This window comes from Gossypium arboreum, chromosome 11, assembly GCF_025698485.1.
Source record: "Gossypium arboreum isolate Shixiya-1 chromosome 11, ASM2569848v2, whole genome shotgun sequence".
Taxonomy (NCBI): Eukaryota; Viridiplantae; Streptophyta; class Magnoliopsida; order Malvales; family Malvaceae; genus Gossypium; species Gossypium arboreum.
The window spans coordinates 137,757,479-137,774,223 of NC_069080.1; the positions used below are offsets into that span (position 1 = coordinate 137,757,479).

General features: G+C 34.7%; 1 protein-coding gene across 1 annotated transcript; it reads right to left on the bottom strand.

Annotated features, from left to right (window-relative positions):
* Window positions 1–10,742: 10,742 nt before the first annotated feature.
* Window positions 10,743–12,965, bottom strand: LOC108473122 (iridoid oxidase-like). Its single transcript, XM_017774679.2, has 2 exons — window positions 11,973–12,965; window positions 10,743–11,540 (listed from the first exon to the last, which is right to left on the bottom strand). The coding sequence occupies exons 1-2, from the start codon at window positions 12,885–12,887 to the stop codon at window positions 10,914–10,916; spliced, it is 1,542 nt and encodes a 513-aa protein (XP_017630168.1). The 5' UTR covers window positions 12,888–12,965; the 3' UTR covers window positions 10,743–10,913.
* Between the last annotated feature and the right edge of the window lie 3,780 nt (window positions 12,966–16,745).

Below are 16,745 nucleotides of genomic sequence, written 5' to 3' on the forward strand. Positions count from 1 at the left end.
TCGACCACTTCATTAAAGATTGCCCGAGATTGTCTGAACAGAATGTAGATCAGAGTGGGAAACCGGGTGCTACCAACGCCGAGGTAGACCATCAAGAAACACGGGCAATGCTAGTGGTGGTCAGAGAGGATCTAAAGATGCTACGACCAGATCCGAGGCTCGCGCTCTGCTAGGGCTTATGCAATACGCCGCACGCGAGGATGCTTCCTCGCCGGATGTTATTACGGTACTTTCACTCTATGATACTAATGTGATTGCTTTGATTGACCCGGTTCTACTCATTCTTACATATGTGAAACCTTAGCATCCAGAAGACTTTACCTATTGAGTCTCTTGAGTTCGTAATTCGGTGTCAAATCCTTGGGTCGTTCGTGCTTGTTGACAAAGTGTGTAAGAAATGCCCCCTAGTAATTCGAGGTTTCTGTTTTCCGGCGGACTTGATGCTGTTGCCGTTTGACGAATTTGATGTTATCCTCGGTTTAGATTGGTTGACCGTGCATGATGCGGTTGTGAATTGCAAAAGCAAGACTATGGATTTGAGGTGCGCAAATAACGAGATGATCCGAGTTGAGTCTACGGACTTAAAGGGTTGCCATTGTAATATCATCAATGTTGGCCCGAAATATGTAAGAAAGGGTGCGAAGCATACCTTGCGTATGTACTTGATGATAAGGAGTTAGAAATAAAACCCGAATCATGCGGTGGTTTGTGAATACCGGATGTTTTCCGAAGAATTACCGGGTTTGCCACTGTTCGGGAGATAGAGTTTGGTATTGAGCTTGTACCTAGGACCACACCGATTCCGATAGCTCCGTATCGTATGGCACCAACGGAATTAAAGGAGTTGAAAGCTCAGTTGCAAGAGTTGGTGGATAGAGGTTTTACTCGCCCGAGTTTTTCACCTTGGGGTGCACCAGTGTTGTTTGTGAAAAAGAAGGACGGAACCATGAGGTTGTGTATCGACTATCGTCAGCTTAATAAAGTGACAATAAAGAACAAATATCCGTTACCGCGTATCGATGATTTGTTCGATCAACTGAAGGGAGCCTCAGTGTTCTCAAAAATAGATTTGAGATTGGGCTATTATCAGTTACGAATTCGAGATTCGGACATACCTAAAACTGCCTTCAGAACGAGATATGGTCACTACGAGTTCTTAGTGATGCCGTTTGGGCTCACTAATGCCCCTGTGGTATTTATGGATTTGATGAATCGGATCTTCAGACCATATTTGGATCGGTTCGTAGTTGTGTTCATTAACGACATCTTGGTCTATTCAAGAGATGAGACCGAACGTGCGGAGCACCGAGATTAGTGTTGCAAATTTTACGGGATAAGCGGTTATATGCTAAGTTCAGCAAGTGTGAGTTCGGTTAAGAGGTTAGTTTCTTGGGTCATGTGGTATCTCGATCGGTATTCGAGTCGACCGAGCAAAATTTCTACCATACTTAACTGGAAGCCTCGAGAAATATTCTTGAGGTTCGAGCTTTTGGGGCTTGCGGTTACTACCGACGGTTTGTAAAAGGATTCTCGATGATAGCCACACCCATGACTTAAACCGCTTCGAAAGATGTCAAGTTTGAATGGACGGAAAAGTGTCGAAAAGTTTCGATCAATTGAAAACTCATTTGATGGAAGCTCCAGATTAGTGCAGCCGAATCGGCAAAGAGTTTGTCATCTATAGTGACGCCTCCCTACTTGGGTTAGGTTGCGTATTGATGCAAGAAGGTCGAGTTGTGGCCTATGCGTCGAGACAATTAAAGCCACATGAGAAAAATTATCCGACCCATGATCTCGAATTGGTCGCCATCGTATTCGCTTTAAAGATATGGCGACATTACTTATTTGGTGAGAAGTGCCATGTGTATTCGGATCACAAAAGTCTCAAATATTTAATGACTCAAAGAGACTTAAATCTGAGACAAAGACGTTGGCTCGAGTTGTTAAAAGATTATGAGCTTGTCATTGATTATCACCCGGAAAGGCTAATGTGGTTGCGGACGCCTTAAGCCGAAATCATCGCTTTACTTTACTGACGATGAATGTACACTTGTCTATTCTACCCGACAATGTGTTAGTAGTCAATTAAAGGCCAAACCATTGTTGACTCATCAAATTCGTGAAGCTCGAAAGTTGATGATGAGTTGGTTGCAAAACGAGTGAGTGTGTTCGAACAAGGAATCGGAGTTTCAAATTGATGATGACGATTGTTCGAGGTTCGAAGTCGTCTGTGTGTTCCAAAGAATTGAACTTATTTCGATAATTCGAACGAAGCCCATTGTAGCTGAATGGCAATCCACCCGGGGAGTACGAAGATGTACAATGATTTGAAACGTCGGTTTTGGTGGCATGGTATGAAACGAGACATCTCCGACTTTGTTTGAGATGTTTAATATGTCAACAAGTGAAAGCGGAACATCAAGTGCCTTCGTGGTTACTTCACCGATCACGATACCCGAGTGGAAATGGGATCGAGTCACAATGGACTTTGTGTCCGGACCGCCATTGTCGTGAGCAAGAAGGATGCGATTTGGGTTGTTGTTGATAGATCGACTAAGTCGGCTCACTTTATCCCCATGCGTCATTTAATTTTTCATTGGATAAACTAGCTGAATTGTACGTTTCTCAGTTGTGAGATTCCACGGGTACCGCTTTACATTGTGTCGGATAGAGATCCGAGATTCACCTCGCGATTTTGGAAGAAATTGCAAGAAGCTTTGGGTACCAAGTTGCATTTCAAAGACCGCCTTTCACCCCAAACCGATGGTCAATCCGAGCGGATAATTCGGATACTTGAGGATATGTTGAGATGTTGCATCCTCGAGTTCGATGGTTCATGGAACGGTATTTACCTTTGATTGAATTCGCACAACAATAGTTTTCAATCAAGTATTAAGATGGCGCTTTACGAGGCTTTGTACGGGCGTAAATGCCGTACACCATTGTTTTGGACCGAGCTCGGTGAAAGCAAAATTTTTTGAGTGGATTTGATTAAAGATGCTGAATGAAAGTAAAGGTAATCCGTGAAAGTTTGAAGGCGCCACAGATCGTCCGATATCGACGCGGATTTGAAACGAAAGGACATTGAGTATCGTGGGAGATAAAGTGTTTCTTAAGGTTTCGCCTTGGAAAAGATACTCGATTTGGCCGTAAGGGCAAGTTGAGCCGAGATTCATTGGGCCGTCTGAAATCTCCGAACGAGTTGGCCCAGTTGCGTATCGTTTGATTTTGCCCCCTGAACTCGAAAAGATTCACAACGTCTTCCATGTTTCAATGCTTCGACGCTATAGATCTGATCTGTCGCACGTAATTAGTCCATCAGAGGTTGAAATTCAAGTCGATATGAGTTATGAAGAAGAACCGATTCGTATCCTAGCTCGTGAAGTGAAGGAGTTGCGAAACAAAAGGGTTCCGCTAGTGAAAGTGTTATGGCTCAAACACGAGATAGAAGAGGCTACCTGGGAACCCGAGAACTCTATGAAAGAGCGATACCCAAACCTATTTACCGGTAAGATTTTCGGGGACGAAAATTTCTTAAATGGGGGAGAGTTGTGACAGCCTTAAAATGACCCTAGTCGGAATGTGGTTTCGGGACCACAAAACCGAGGCATAAAAATAATTTAATATTTATTTTATTGCCTATAATATGTGTTAACTCATGTGTGACATTTTTCATGTTTTGATTTAGAGTTATAAATGTGAATTTCACTAGAAAGGACCTAGTAGAAAACTTTGAAAGTATGGTGGGGAAATGTGTGATGACTAATTAAAGCATGCATGCAAAACAATGGCCTTGCATGTCAAATATCCCTCTTTTTATAAGTGGTGGCCGGCCATGACAAGGGAGGATGGGCAAAACATGTCATAGACATGTTTTGTTGGTGCATTATGGAGAAACATTAATCTAAGGTGTATGGGTAATAAAAAAATGAAAAAAAAAATGTGTGTGAAGGCTTCTCCCCTCACCATTGCCGTGAGTTGAAGAAAAGAAAAGAAAAAAAATTTGTTCATCCTTTTCATTCTCTCTTGACCGAAAATTCTAAGGAAGAAGAGGGAGTTTTTGCTTCATGTTTGGTTTGGAAGAGGATTAGGAAGAGGTTTGGCTATACTTGCATCAAGATTAAGGTATGTTTGAGGTTGTGCCATGAGATTCATGTATGTTTTTAGTTGCTAGCTTGATGTTCTTATTAGCCCATGGTTCAAATCTTTGCTATGTCATGGGAATGATATTCGGCCAAGGTGGATGTTGTGTTAATGCCATTGCATGCTAAATATGAAGCTTGATAATGATACATGTGATGGGGGATTGAGGACTCTTGGATTTTCTTTTAGCATTTTTGAGTGAGACACTAAGTTCTTTGTTTAGCCATGACCAAATTGAAACGGTATGGTGTTGTGGTGTATTCGGCCGTGGTATATCCATAAGTATGATTCATGCATGTTGCATGGTAGGTAAGATTTGAGCTTTGGATATGTGTTTATATTTGGATATAAGCAACTTGAGATTCGGCCCTTGCACCTATATGTATATATGTTTGCACATGATGTATTGGTATGACATATATACTATTTCAAGGTATATATTTGCTTGTGATGATGTTTCGGTTATGAAGTAAATGAGAGATTTGTATTGAGCTACAATATGTAATGCGTTAGTTAGTAAAATGTATGCTGTTTTTGTATGGTATTAAGTGTATAATTGGCCTCAACATGGACATGCATATTCGCCACATGAAGGGGGTTGGTGTGCATGCATTCGGTTAGAGGCAAGCATATTGATGCCTATTCTTGGCTTGGAAAATTCGCTAAGGAGAGTACTAACTAATGTGTTGAATTCGATTCGTGATTTCGCATACATGTGACTCTAATGTCTAATGTATATAAGGGCTAAGTACCTTGAGCTTCACTTTGATGTTTGAATGAATTGTATTGAATTGCTTGTTGTGATTAAAAATTGTGCATGACCATTGTGTATTTGAGCTAAAGGATGGCCATATGACCATTTAAACTCCTTGTCATATTCGCCATAAGCTATCATAATGAGATTTTAATAAGTTAAATTTGTGTGAATTAGCTCAAGAGCTTAGAGGACCACAGTTGGATAAGGAAAGGAAAAGTGATCGAATAGCCGTCGAAATCATTCGACAACATCCGAGGTAAGTCTTGAGTAATGACCCTACTTGAATTATATTGAAATGATTTGTCTTATTATGGCGGACACCGAATGTGCGTAGGGACTAAGTTATAAAGTCAATTGAAATCATGCTTTTGTGTGTGGCTATTGAGCGAAATTGGAAAGGTTTGATAAATGTTTTGTGTTTGAGCCTTAGTAATGAGAATGAAATATGGATGTGTCGTGATTATTGATATATGTGTACATGAGCATTTGAATGATACCCGGCTAAGTCCCGAAGGCATTTATGCTAGTGATTATATCCGGCTAAGTCCCAAGGCATTTATGCTAGCGATTATATCCGGCTAAGACCAAGGCATTCGTATGAAGTTGTTATATCCGGGCTAAGACCAAGGCATTCGTGCGAAGTTGTTATATCCGGCTAAGACCAAGGCATTTGTGCAAGTTACCAAATCCGGGTTAAGACCAAGGCAATTGTGCTTGTGGTTATATCCGCTAAATTCAAGAAGCTCGGGTTGAAGGTGAGCGTTTTGGTGCTGTAATAAATTCAATTAATACGCCGAAAAACCCATACGATAAGGTATGTTTACATGTGCATCGGAAAAGTCGATTCGCTTGAAATAGTATTTGTTCAATCGACTAACGAACTTTCGGCTCTTAGATAGGTTGATACCTTGTGTGTATATGTTGATGAAGTGTGAAGTAAGTATGATTATGAGAATGTGTATTAATAAAGTGATTCATTTAGCTATGTGAATGTAATACTTTAGTCAAAGCTGATTTCATTACTTGAGACTTACTAAGCATTAAAATGCTTACCCGCTGCTTTGGCTCTCTGTTTTATAGATTTTGCTCGTTAGCTATCGGATTCGGGATCATCAAGTCAAGTCATCCACACTATCAAAGCCCCTTTTGGTACAAATTTTGGTTGAACTTTGAAATGGCATGTATAGGACTACTCTTTCGTTTGTTGGTCATAGACCCCTTTAATTTTGTATAAATTTGGATAGCCATGCGAAAATGGCTTATATACACTTTGGCATGGTATCATAATCATTTCGTATGTTGTTCATTAAGAGGTATGGAAATGTTTGGAAACGATTAGCCATTGGGATGGTTAATCATGATCATTCCTTGTGCCATGTATGCTAAAAGGGCTAGTTGAATCAAAGAAATTATGAAGTAGGTAAAGGTTACCTTGAAAACAGATGCTGACAGCAGCAGTGATGTGGATGTGAAAAATCACTAAAAATAATAGGAATGGAATTAAATAGTGAATAAATTATGAAAATGAACCTTGATGAATCTACTTTCATATGGGAGAAACGAAACGGTCATACGAGTTATATGTTAAGAGATATTAAAGTTCTCGTGAAACAGGGCCAGAACGATTTCTGGATCCCCTGTTCCGACTTTGGAAATTCATTGTAAATTAACCAGAGATAATTAGGAGTCATGCCATATATGTATAGATTCCTATTTGAGTCTAGTTTCTATATAAATAAACGGAATCAGTATTGAAGACTTGTACCGGAATATATCCAATTCGTAATGCATAAAGGTCAGTGTAGTCGAACCCTGGAATAGGGGAGACTTTAACTAATAAACTGTACTAATTGGCTTGACCAAAAATTCTAGAAAAAAATCTGTAAATGGACATATGAGTCTAGTTTCAGGGAAAAATTACGAAACTGATTTTCGAGCTTTGAAACTCAAGATATGATTTTTAAGGCGACAGTGATGCAGTAACCAGCTTGTCTGGAAATTTCTAAATGGACTGTGAAAATAGTTAAGTCTGTGTGCACCTTGTGTTCGATTCCGGTAACGGACTCGGGTACGGGGTGTTACAGTCTCGATCCTCCTCGGGTTCAATCCTCGGCTTTTAGGGATCCTTCTCGAACTGAATAAGCCAGTTATAGTGGAAGAGGACGCCTACGACCACCAACTCCACTTAAGGTTTAGACTTATAATTTAGAGGAACTTGACTCTAGCCAAATGTCGCTTTTGTGGGACCGCTTTACACTAGATCATCACTTCCCAATAGTGAATCTCACACCAATTTGTCTCTTAGGCTCGACAACCACTGACGCAGTAAGCTAATGAACCGACCGTACAACCTTCCCAAAATATACAAAGCGGCTGTTCCTTGCACAAGTTGGAAAGATCATTTTTGAAGGGACATAGACGGAAGCGTCAGCCCGGTAATGCGGAGAAGTGATGAATACTCGTTGAGAAGGCTAAGCATGGATTGTAAGCCTCATGAATTTTTTTAAGAATTTTTGACAACCTTTGGCTAGATGAAATTACAGAAAAGATGATATCCAATTTGAGTCACTCCATCCCATATTTATAGTACTAGAAAACCTAGTCTAGTCCTACTTAAATTTTAAAAGATAAATACAGATAATTAAAAATAACTAAAGATAAAAAGCTAAAATAAACTCTAAATAATAATATCTAACAATTATCCTAATATAATTAAAAATTAAATAGAGTCTTGTGGTTATAAAATATCTCTTCTTTGCATTTTTGCCATTATGTCTTCCATACTTGCATTTCCAATAATTTGATTCAATATTTCATCAATAAGATTTCCAACCATTCAAGAACTTTTGGTTCATCTCTCAATCACATATAAATAATCATTTCACATTTCAAATTTGAACAATTCATGAACCTTTGGTTCATGCCTTCAATCTCATAGCACAAATGCGAAATGGGACTAAATTGATTTGAAAACAGGAACTATGGGACGAAATTAGGAATAAATAAGGACAAAAGGACCAAATTTGGATGCGCATGTGAAGTGGAGGGACTGGGAAAGTAAATATTCCCACCCTAAAAACACACAGCATCGCCAGGGACTAATTCAGAACAAAAAGAAAATTATGGGCCAAATTTTTAAAATTTAAAAGAACTGAATTAAAATAAGTAAAATTTCGGCGGGACCAAATGAGAAATTACCCCACTATTAAAAAAAGCGGATCTGTTGCGGAGCAGGTCGGGTAGGACGATTTTCTCAAAACGACGTCGTTTTGGGTCATGTGCATTGACACCAAAACGACGTCGTTTTACTACCCCTATATAAACGCCATTTTTTTGCAAAAAAAAACACACTCTCCTTTTATTTTCAGAAAAAAAAAAACAGAGAGCTTTCAGAGCTCTCTCAGCCTCCCCGCCCTCCGGCCATCGGACCGGGCTCCGGCCGCCGTAGTTGCCGTCACAGGCTACCGCCGGCCACCGTGCATGGTGGCCGGATTTTCAAAAAGGTTATTTTTTTATTTTTTTAAAAAAATATTTTTAAAAAAATATAGATCTATATAATATAAAAAAAGAAAAAAAAAATTTAAAATTTAAAGAAAGAAAAAACCTTTAGTGTTCCGATTCTGGTAGCTTGGCCTCGGTTTTTCGATTATTTGGTGTGCTTTGAGACTATTTCTTGTGAAAATTCCTTATATTTTCTCCAATATTCTGTTTTTATATCCAAAAAACGTAACCTTTACATCGTTTTAAATGGCTTTATATAGCCGTAGAAGTAAAGATGAGAATCTCCTATTGCTACTGTTGCTATTTGTTTGTTTTTCTGTTGTAGATGCAATTGCGGAGATCTCGGAGACGTGATGGATGTGGGCACTGACGTGGCCTTGGGGTAGCACACGGCATGGAAGGAAGGTGCGCAACGTACGGCACTCGGGGACTGATTTGGGGTTTCAGTTTTGGGGTTACGGCGCAAAGGGGGTTAGGGTTTCCTAGGGTTTACTAGGTCTTGGTTTGGGCCCTATTGGGCTGTTTTGGGTATTGGTTTTTTTTTAATTGGGTCTGACTATTTGGGTTTTAACATTTTTTGGGTCTAGGCCGGGCAAAAATTGGGCTCAACAATCTTAATATGGAATAACTTGAAATTGAAATAATTCAAACCCCCGATAACTCAAAAAAATTAATCTTTAAATTAAATCGATTTAAATTTAACTAAATTCACTCAATTAAGAGGTCTATTTTAAAAGTTCGAGAACTCAATCAACCGATATAAACCCAGTTAAGTAAAGAAAAAGGGCAAAAATTTTAAATTTTAATATTTTCTGAAAATTATTATTTTTTCCTTACAGTGACCATCATGCCAATTAATTTAAATTTCACATAAATTTTACCACTCAGTAAGTGAATTATGTAATCTGAACCAATATTGAACATAATCTCTCTCTCACGTTCATATATATATATATATATATATATATATATATACACACATGCACATCGTAGGGTTTTTGTTAATCACAATTTAGATGCAGATATTATATGCTAATTTTGTACCTACAAAATCGAAAGCTTCCAAGAACCGACGGCAATAATGATGCCGAGATTTGAGAATTGCGATTCTTTATCCAATCATATTGTGTATATATATATTAATCATCAAATTCTACCATTAGATCATGTAGTTTTGTAAGTTACGAATTTGGTACTTATGTTTTAATTTTAAAATTTTAGTTCTAACCAAATGGTAACATCAAAATATATATGTTTTTATTATGCCTAAAATTATATATTTAGTCCATGTTTTTAAGTGGATCATTCTTAGTCACTATATTTTTTTAATTTTAAAATTTCAGGCTTAATGCAAACGATAATTGTTGAATTTATTAACTAATTTTTATATTAATATGTAGAAATAATAATATATTTGACGATCAAATTTTAAAAATAACAAAATTTAACTTAATAAATTTAATAATTATTATTTGGTCAAGACTAAAATTTTAAATTTTAAAAATACGGAATAAAAATATCAAATTGTATAAATCCTCAATTTATGCAAAGAGTTTTGAGCAGTTAGGTACAAAAATTCGTCTAAATTAGTGTACAATAGTTTTTCAAATAATTCCAAGAAGTATTAAGAGATTACTAAGAAGAACTTGGAACCATATTTTTGAGATATTGTCCAACCACTAAATCAAATATCCATCTTTCAGATAATATATAATTTAACCTAATAATGTACACCCATAACTAAAAAAAGTCCTCAATCATTTAAAAGTTAAATTATGCTATAAAATTGTATATATGTCATAGAGGATTTTGTTTGTATTTAGTTTTCTCTACTAAAAAAATGGTAAATTAATCTTTATATGTTAGATTAAAGAGTAAATTAGTTCTTCTGTTGCAAATTTTATCCATTTCTACAACTAAAAATTGATCATTATGCATTAGCATAAGTTACAATTTGGTTATTTCGTCAGTCACTTCAGTTTATAACAGAAAAGATCAATTTAGTTTTTAATTTAATGTATAAAAACTAATTTATTTATTTTTTAAATAAAGACGATAAAATGTGTTAGGATGATTATCATCATTGGCCCAAACCCGTCTCAAGTTTAAGCTTAGGCCAGATCCTAATGAACTCACAGGCTTGACCCAAGTACAAAGCTTGCGGGGTAAGTGCGCAAGTTAACGAATCAGACTTCGTTTTTGTATTGCAAGGTCTTTGTACTACGAGATTGCATTTGCATGAGCTTGGAGATCTATTTTGTCGATAAACAGTACCTTATTCTATAAATAGACAGACCACACCATCTAAAGTACACACAAAAAAATGCTCAACAAAATGCAATTTAAGTACTTTACCACAGTCTTTCTATTATTCACAACAATTATAAAACATTATTATTCCCAAACTAAATACACGTACACATAAGAGCACAAATTAAAATGAAGATAGGATTTTTTCTAAAAATCCGATCAGTTGATGCAGTTATTCATAACAAGTTTAACGATTCGAATTTTAGTGTCTGAAATCAGTGCAAGGTATTGCTAAGGCCTTTAAGGGAACAGATTTCCTCAACGTTATCCCCATTCTCTCACTCATATCCAAATCTTCAGGTTTAACCCCCTCAGCCAAACTCCAATCAAAGCAATGCAACAACGACCCGAGTGCCATCGGGAGCAGTCGAGACGCGAGTGGCAACGCCGGGCACATCCGACGACCGGACCCGAAAGGAATAAACTCGAAATGGTGACCCTTATAATCCATTGTATTCGGCTTCAAGAACCGTTCTGGTCTAAACTTCGACGGGTTTTCCCACGTTTTCGGGTCTCGTCCGATGGCCCAAACGTTCACCAAAACTTGGGTTTCTTTAGGGATATGGTAACCCAACATCTTACAAGAGTCCATAGCCATGTGAGGGACTAAGAAAGGGAGTGGTGGGTGAAGTCTTAGGGTTTCCTTGATTATTGCTTTGAGATATGGTAGGTTTTCAATGTCTTTTTCTTCAAGGCTCCTCCCATGGTAGCCTAAATGGTTCCTCAATTCAGCTTGGACTGTTTTTAATGTATTTGGATTGTGTAGAAGCTCGGCCATTGCCCATTCTATAGTGCTTGTTGTTGTATCAGTTCCTGCAGTGAACATCTCCTGGCATATACCATAAAAAAAATTAAAAAGTTTAGGGGACAAAAGGAAAAATTTTGTTCAAGAAAAAGATTTATTTGACATTGATAAGGACTAAAAGTGTTATTATTCCAATCCACTAGTACGCTGTGGGCTGTCTGCCTGTTCCATAGTTCATCACATCCATATATATATATATATAGAACTTAACCTACCATCAGTTTTGTCCCATGTGAAGGGAGAGGTAGGGAGTCGTCGTTAGCCCCTCCAAAAAAATTGCTTATATAATCCTTTAATTTTTAGGAAATCACATGTTAGTCTTAAGATAAAATTATATTTGCCTCCCAAAAAAAGTTTATTCATTTTTAGCCCCTAAAACAATTTCCTAGCTTCCCCCTCTACATATATATTATGAAAGAAAAATAGTATTAAAAGGGTCAATTAGTGTTAACTTACAAAAACAATAACATTGATGGTTCGAGAGGAAAATTTAGAAGGTTCTTCTAAGCCATCACCACGAAACTCCAAAAGAACATCCAAGAAGTCCTTTCTTTTCCCTTCATTTTCTCCATATCCAATGCTTTTCATCCTGTCTTTAATGAATCCTCCGGCAATTTCAAATGCTTTTTTAACATGAAATTGGGTTTTCCTCCTTATACCTAGCGGGTCGACCCGTTTTAGAACAGGTAAAAAATCTGCGACATTCGGTTTACCGGCTAACTCCATCACTTTCCCTGCATGGTAAAAAAATTTCGCACCTTTTTCCGATTTATGATCCAATAAATCTTTCGAGAACATGAGGTTTCCTATCAAGTTGAACGCCATATAGAAAACGAACCGCCCCACGTCAATTGGGTTCGTGCCATTTGCACCTGCATCTTGTACGGATTGCAACATTTGATCGATGCACCGTCTTCGAACTCCTCGCATGGCATCGAGACGGCTTGTCACGAAAAATTCTGTGGTGCACAATCGTCGCAGCATCCGCCAGTGGGGGCCGTACTGGGATGTTATAAGGGATCCCTCATGGCCGAAATCTCCTTTCATGGCTTCGTAAATCTTCCTGCCAGCTAACACTATGTCATGATTCTTGAACATCTCACGAGCCACCTCGTTGGACGAGATGACCACCGTGCTCATTGAACCTAACCATAAAGTCATGATGGGTCCATGTCGACGAGCCAACTTGGCAAAAGACACATGAGGTGGCGCCAGCCCTAATTGAAATATATTGCCAACTACGGGCCACCATGTAGGTCCAGGTGGAAGTTGACCTAGCTCTTCCAATCGCCGGTGGCATCGCTCTGTCGTTATGGCCCATGCAACCCATAGCAAAAGTGCTATACTTAACCCTAAAATTTCAAACTCCATTATACATATACAAATGTGTATATATATGTATGTATATATATTTATTTGTTTAGATCATATAACAATGGTTTCTCATATTAGGGTAAGCACTCTTTATAAAAGCTTGTAGATATAATTAGATGACAAAATCATGCAGGGGCCTATGATGGGAAACTTTTTGAGAGGAATCTTCATTGCAAAATTATTTAAATAATAATATTTTGGAGTTAATTAATTAATTTATTACATTCCAAGTTGAAAGAAAACAAGAACACATAATCTTGATTTGATACGGATATCTTCTAAAATTCTAATATTTAATTTTGGTCTAATTTTGATTTTAGTCCTCCACTATTTTAAATTTAATTTCACTATTGTAATTTGACGTAATTTGATAGTATTTTTAGTTGTAACGTTAAAATTTTATTAAATTATAAAAATAGATGATCTAAATTCTAAATTTTAACATAATAAAAGGAGCTAAAACTAAAATTAAAATATTAAATTCTCACCCAAAAATCATGTTCATTATCGATGAATAAAAAATGGAATAAAGAAAAACTTTGTTTTATTGGTGCCTCCAATTCAATCAATTCAGATAAAGTTAAAATTTTAAAAATATTAAATACATTACCTTAATATATTAAAATATTTTGACAAAGAAATTACATGCGAATCTGATGGTACAAATCTTAACAACTTTATGATAAAATTTAATAATAATATTAAATGTAATAATATTAATTTAATATTAACTCGACTGGTATACGTATTATTATCAATGTATAGATTCGAGTCTTACTGTAATACATTATTTTTCTATTTATGAGTTACAAAAGGGTTATAAATAATTTTAGACATTATGTCAAAAAGAGCAGATACAATCAAAACTAAACCTAATAAACTATTGGTGTCAATTAAATTAACCATCATATTTTGTAAAAAATTACTTTATTTTCAGGACCAGAGCCGTAAGGTAATTAATTTAAGTTTTTATAAATTTTTTAAAAAAGAAGCATATAAATTTATTTGTGGTCCTTAATTTTAAATTTAAAAAACCATATAAATTTGATTGTGGTCCTTAATTTTATTTTTAAAATCATATAAATTTATTTGTGGTCCTTAAATTTACCAATAAATACTTTTTAATCCATATTTAGTAATAAATCTATTTTATTTACATTCAATTATGCAATATTAATATAAATAATTGTAAAATGAAAGTACAATGACTTGTGCTACAAATTGAGGAAGATTAACTAATTAATTAATTTTAAATAAATTACATAATAGAAAAATAATAGAGAAATGAAATTGATCGAGAGTGACATACTGATAAAATCAATGGAAGGGCCGACAGGTGTGTATAAAAATTAATTTTAATTTTATAAAAGAAAAGCTGATTTTGATTAACATTAAAATATGTCCTCAATAATTGTACTTTGTTAAAGTTTAAAAATAATTTATGTGTTTCAAAAATTAAAAATTTCAATTGGATGAGACACATTGTTAAATTTTCTTTTCAATTTTATTTAAACAAAAATAAAAGCTTTAATTTTAATAAATTTACATGAAAATACGATTTTTTTCTATGAATTTAACATTGACTTCTTTCTTTGATAAAATTTAGGTTCTATTTTTGTGAAAATTATGGTAGTTTTAATTTTGAAAATTTTAATTTTAATTTTTAGTTTAATTTTTTGGCAAGTGAATGGGTAAAGTGAAATTTATAGAAATTCAATACCAAGTTGTCTCAAACAATCAATTTAGTGGTTTTTCGGATCATTTATGGTGTGAATCACTTTATTAACAGCTTTTGCACCTCATAATAAAGGCTACATTAAAGGAGCGGCTTGCGGAGGCTCCGACCCCCTAAAAGAGAATTTTCTTTTTTGGTCTTTTAAAATTTATGAACTTCTAAGTTATTATATAGTAAAATTATATTTTAACCTCAAGAATGATAAAATTTTGATTTAGTCCTTTAAAAAATTAAAAAGATATAAGTTATCAAAATAGTAAAATTGCATGTTAACTATCATAAAATATACAATTTAATTCTACCCTTAGAAAAATTTTCTGGTTTCACCCCTACCCTATATTGTTTGAACTGCCACCATTATTATATTCAACATCTCGTGTAACTTAATTATTATAACACAATTCAATATCCTTTAAATAAGGTTTCGAGTTCGAATCATGTGGAAGAAGAAAACAACATTTAGAGCACTTCTCTCGTTGTCCAACCCAACTCAACTTCAAATTTAATTGAAATTGAATATAACTTAAAAACTTTTGACCCAAAAATATATAAGGTAAACTACACTAGTAGTCACCCAACTATTAGTATTTTTTTTGTCACCCAATTATGAAAAGTTATAAAATGATCATCTAACTATTAGTAAATTTTTTTTTTAGTATCCCAGTTATGAAAAGTTACAAAATAATCATCCGAACTACCCAATTTGTCTTTTTTGGTCACCAACAGACTAATGTAATAATGGAAACACCCAAAAATCTAAAGATAATTGGTGAGCAAAAAAGACAAAAATTAAATAATTAAGTGACTATTTTGTAACTTTTCATAATCGGGTGACAAGAAAATGTTAATAAATTATGACTATCTAATTACTTTTCATAATTGAACAAAAAACATTTATTAATATTTAAATCACTACAAATATAATTTATTGAAATATATATTAGGTGATATATTCATTTGAATTGACTCTCAACAACCCTGAAAAATGAAATTTTATACTTCCATAATAGATAAAATTAAGTTCTATTTTATGCATTGAGTGAGCTTACATAAGCTTTTGGTCGTATGTTTTCTTTCGGTCCCCATACTTAAAACATTATTTGCAAAAAAAAAAAAAAAACGAGATTTTAAGATTTTGATCATATAATTAAATATCAACTTTTTTCTTATCTTAAAATAGAGTTGAAAGAAATCATGTTACATATACATGATTAATTACACTAGACATCTTTAAATCTTAAAATGTTATAATTGAGATGTAAAATATTAATATCGTATCAATCAAGTCCTTCTGTCAGCTTAATTTTTCAGTTTGGGTGTTGAATAGTTTGGATCTAATGTGAAACAATTTAGAACATGCGGATCAAATTATAATACACATCTTTTACCCATGGCATGTATAGCTTGGATATAATGTATTAAAAGAAAAACAATTTAGAACATGCGGATCAAATTATAATACACATCTTTTACCCATGGCATGTATAGCTTGGATATAATGTATTAAAATAAAAAGAAACACTCCTTCTAACTTTCGATGACATTGTTTTTATATAGGGGCAAAGTCGAAACATTTTTTAAGGGGACCAAAATTAAATTGTAATTTTTACAATAGTAAAAATATAATTTTAAAAGATTAAATCAAAATTTTATTATTTTTAGAGAGTCAAAGTATAATTTTACCTTTACTAATTAATATTTTAAAAATTTTAAAAAAACTAAATGAAAAATTTTCTATTTTAAGTAGGGCCAGGGCCCTTGCTAGGACCCTTGCTAGCTCCCTAAATTCGCCCTGTTTTCAAACATGTCAAATGCAAATTGTTCATCCATATTTAAAATTTACTTCATATGTTTTAAACATAATCCACGTAAAATCTAACATATTTTTGAATTGTAATGTAATTAATAAAGTTTTATTTTTGAAAGAAACCATAGATTTTATTCGTGGTCTTTAATTTTACTAAAATTACTAATATTTAATTTTTAGTTCGTGGTCCTTGACTTTTTTTCTTAGTTCGTGGTCCTTGAATTTTGATATCAATCATTGAAAGTTGCATGCATATATAATGGAATTTCAAAACTAAATAATTTACAATTTAAATATATATTTTTATCGTAAA

Excerpts from the sequence above, each read along its gene's own strand:
- LOC108473122 (XM_017774679.2), bottom strand. The coding sequence starts at position 12,887 with ATGGAGTTTGAAATTTTAGGGTTAAGTATAGCACTTTTGCTATGGGTT. Across the intron at positions 11,541-11,972 it reads CCATCAATGTTATTGTTTTT|GAGATGTTCACTGCAGGAAC; the intron begins GTAAGTTAACAC and ends GGTATATGCCAG.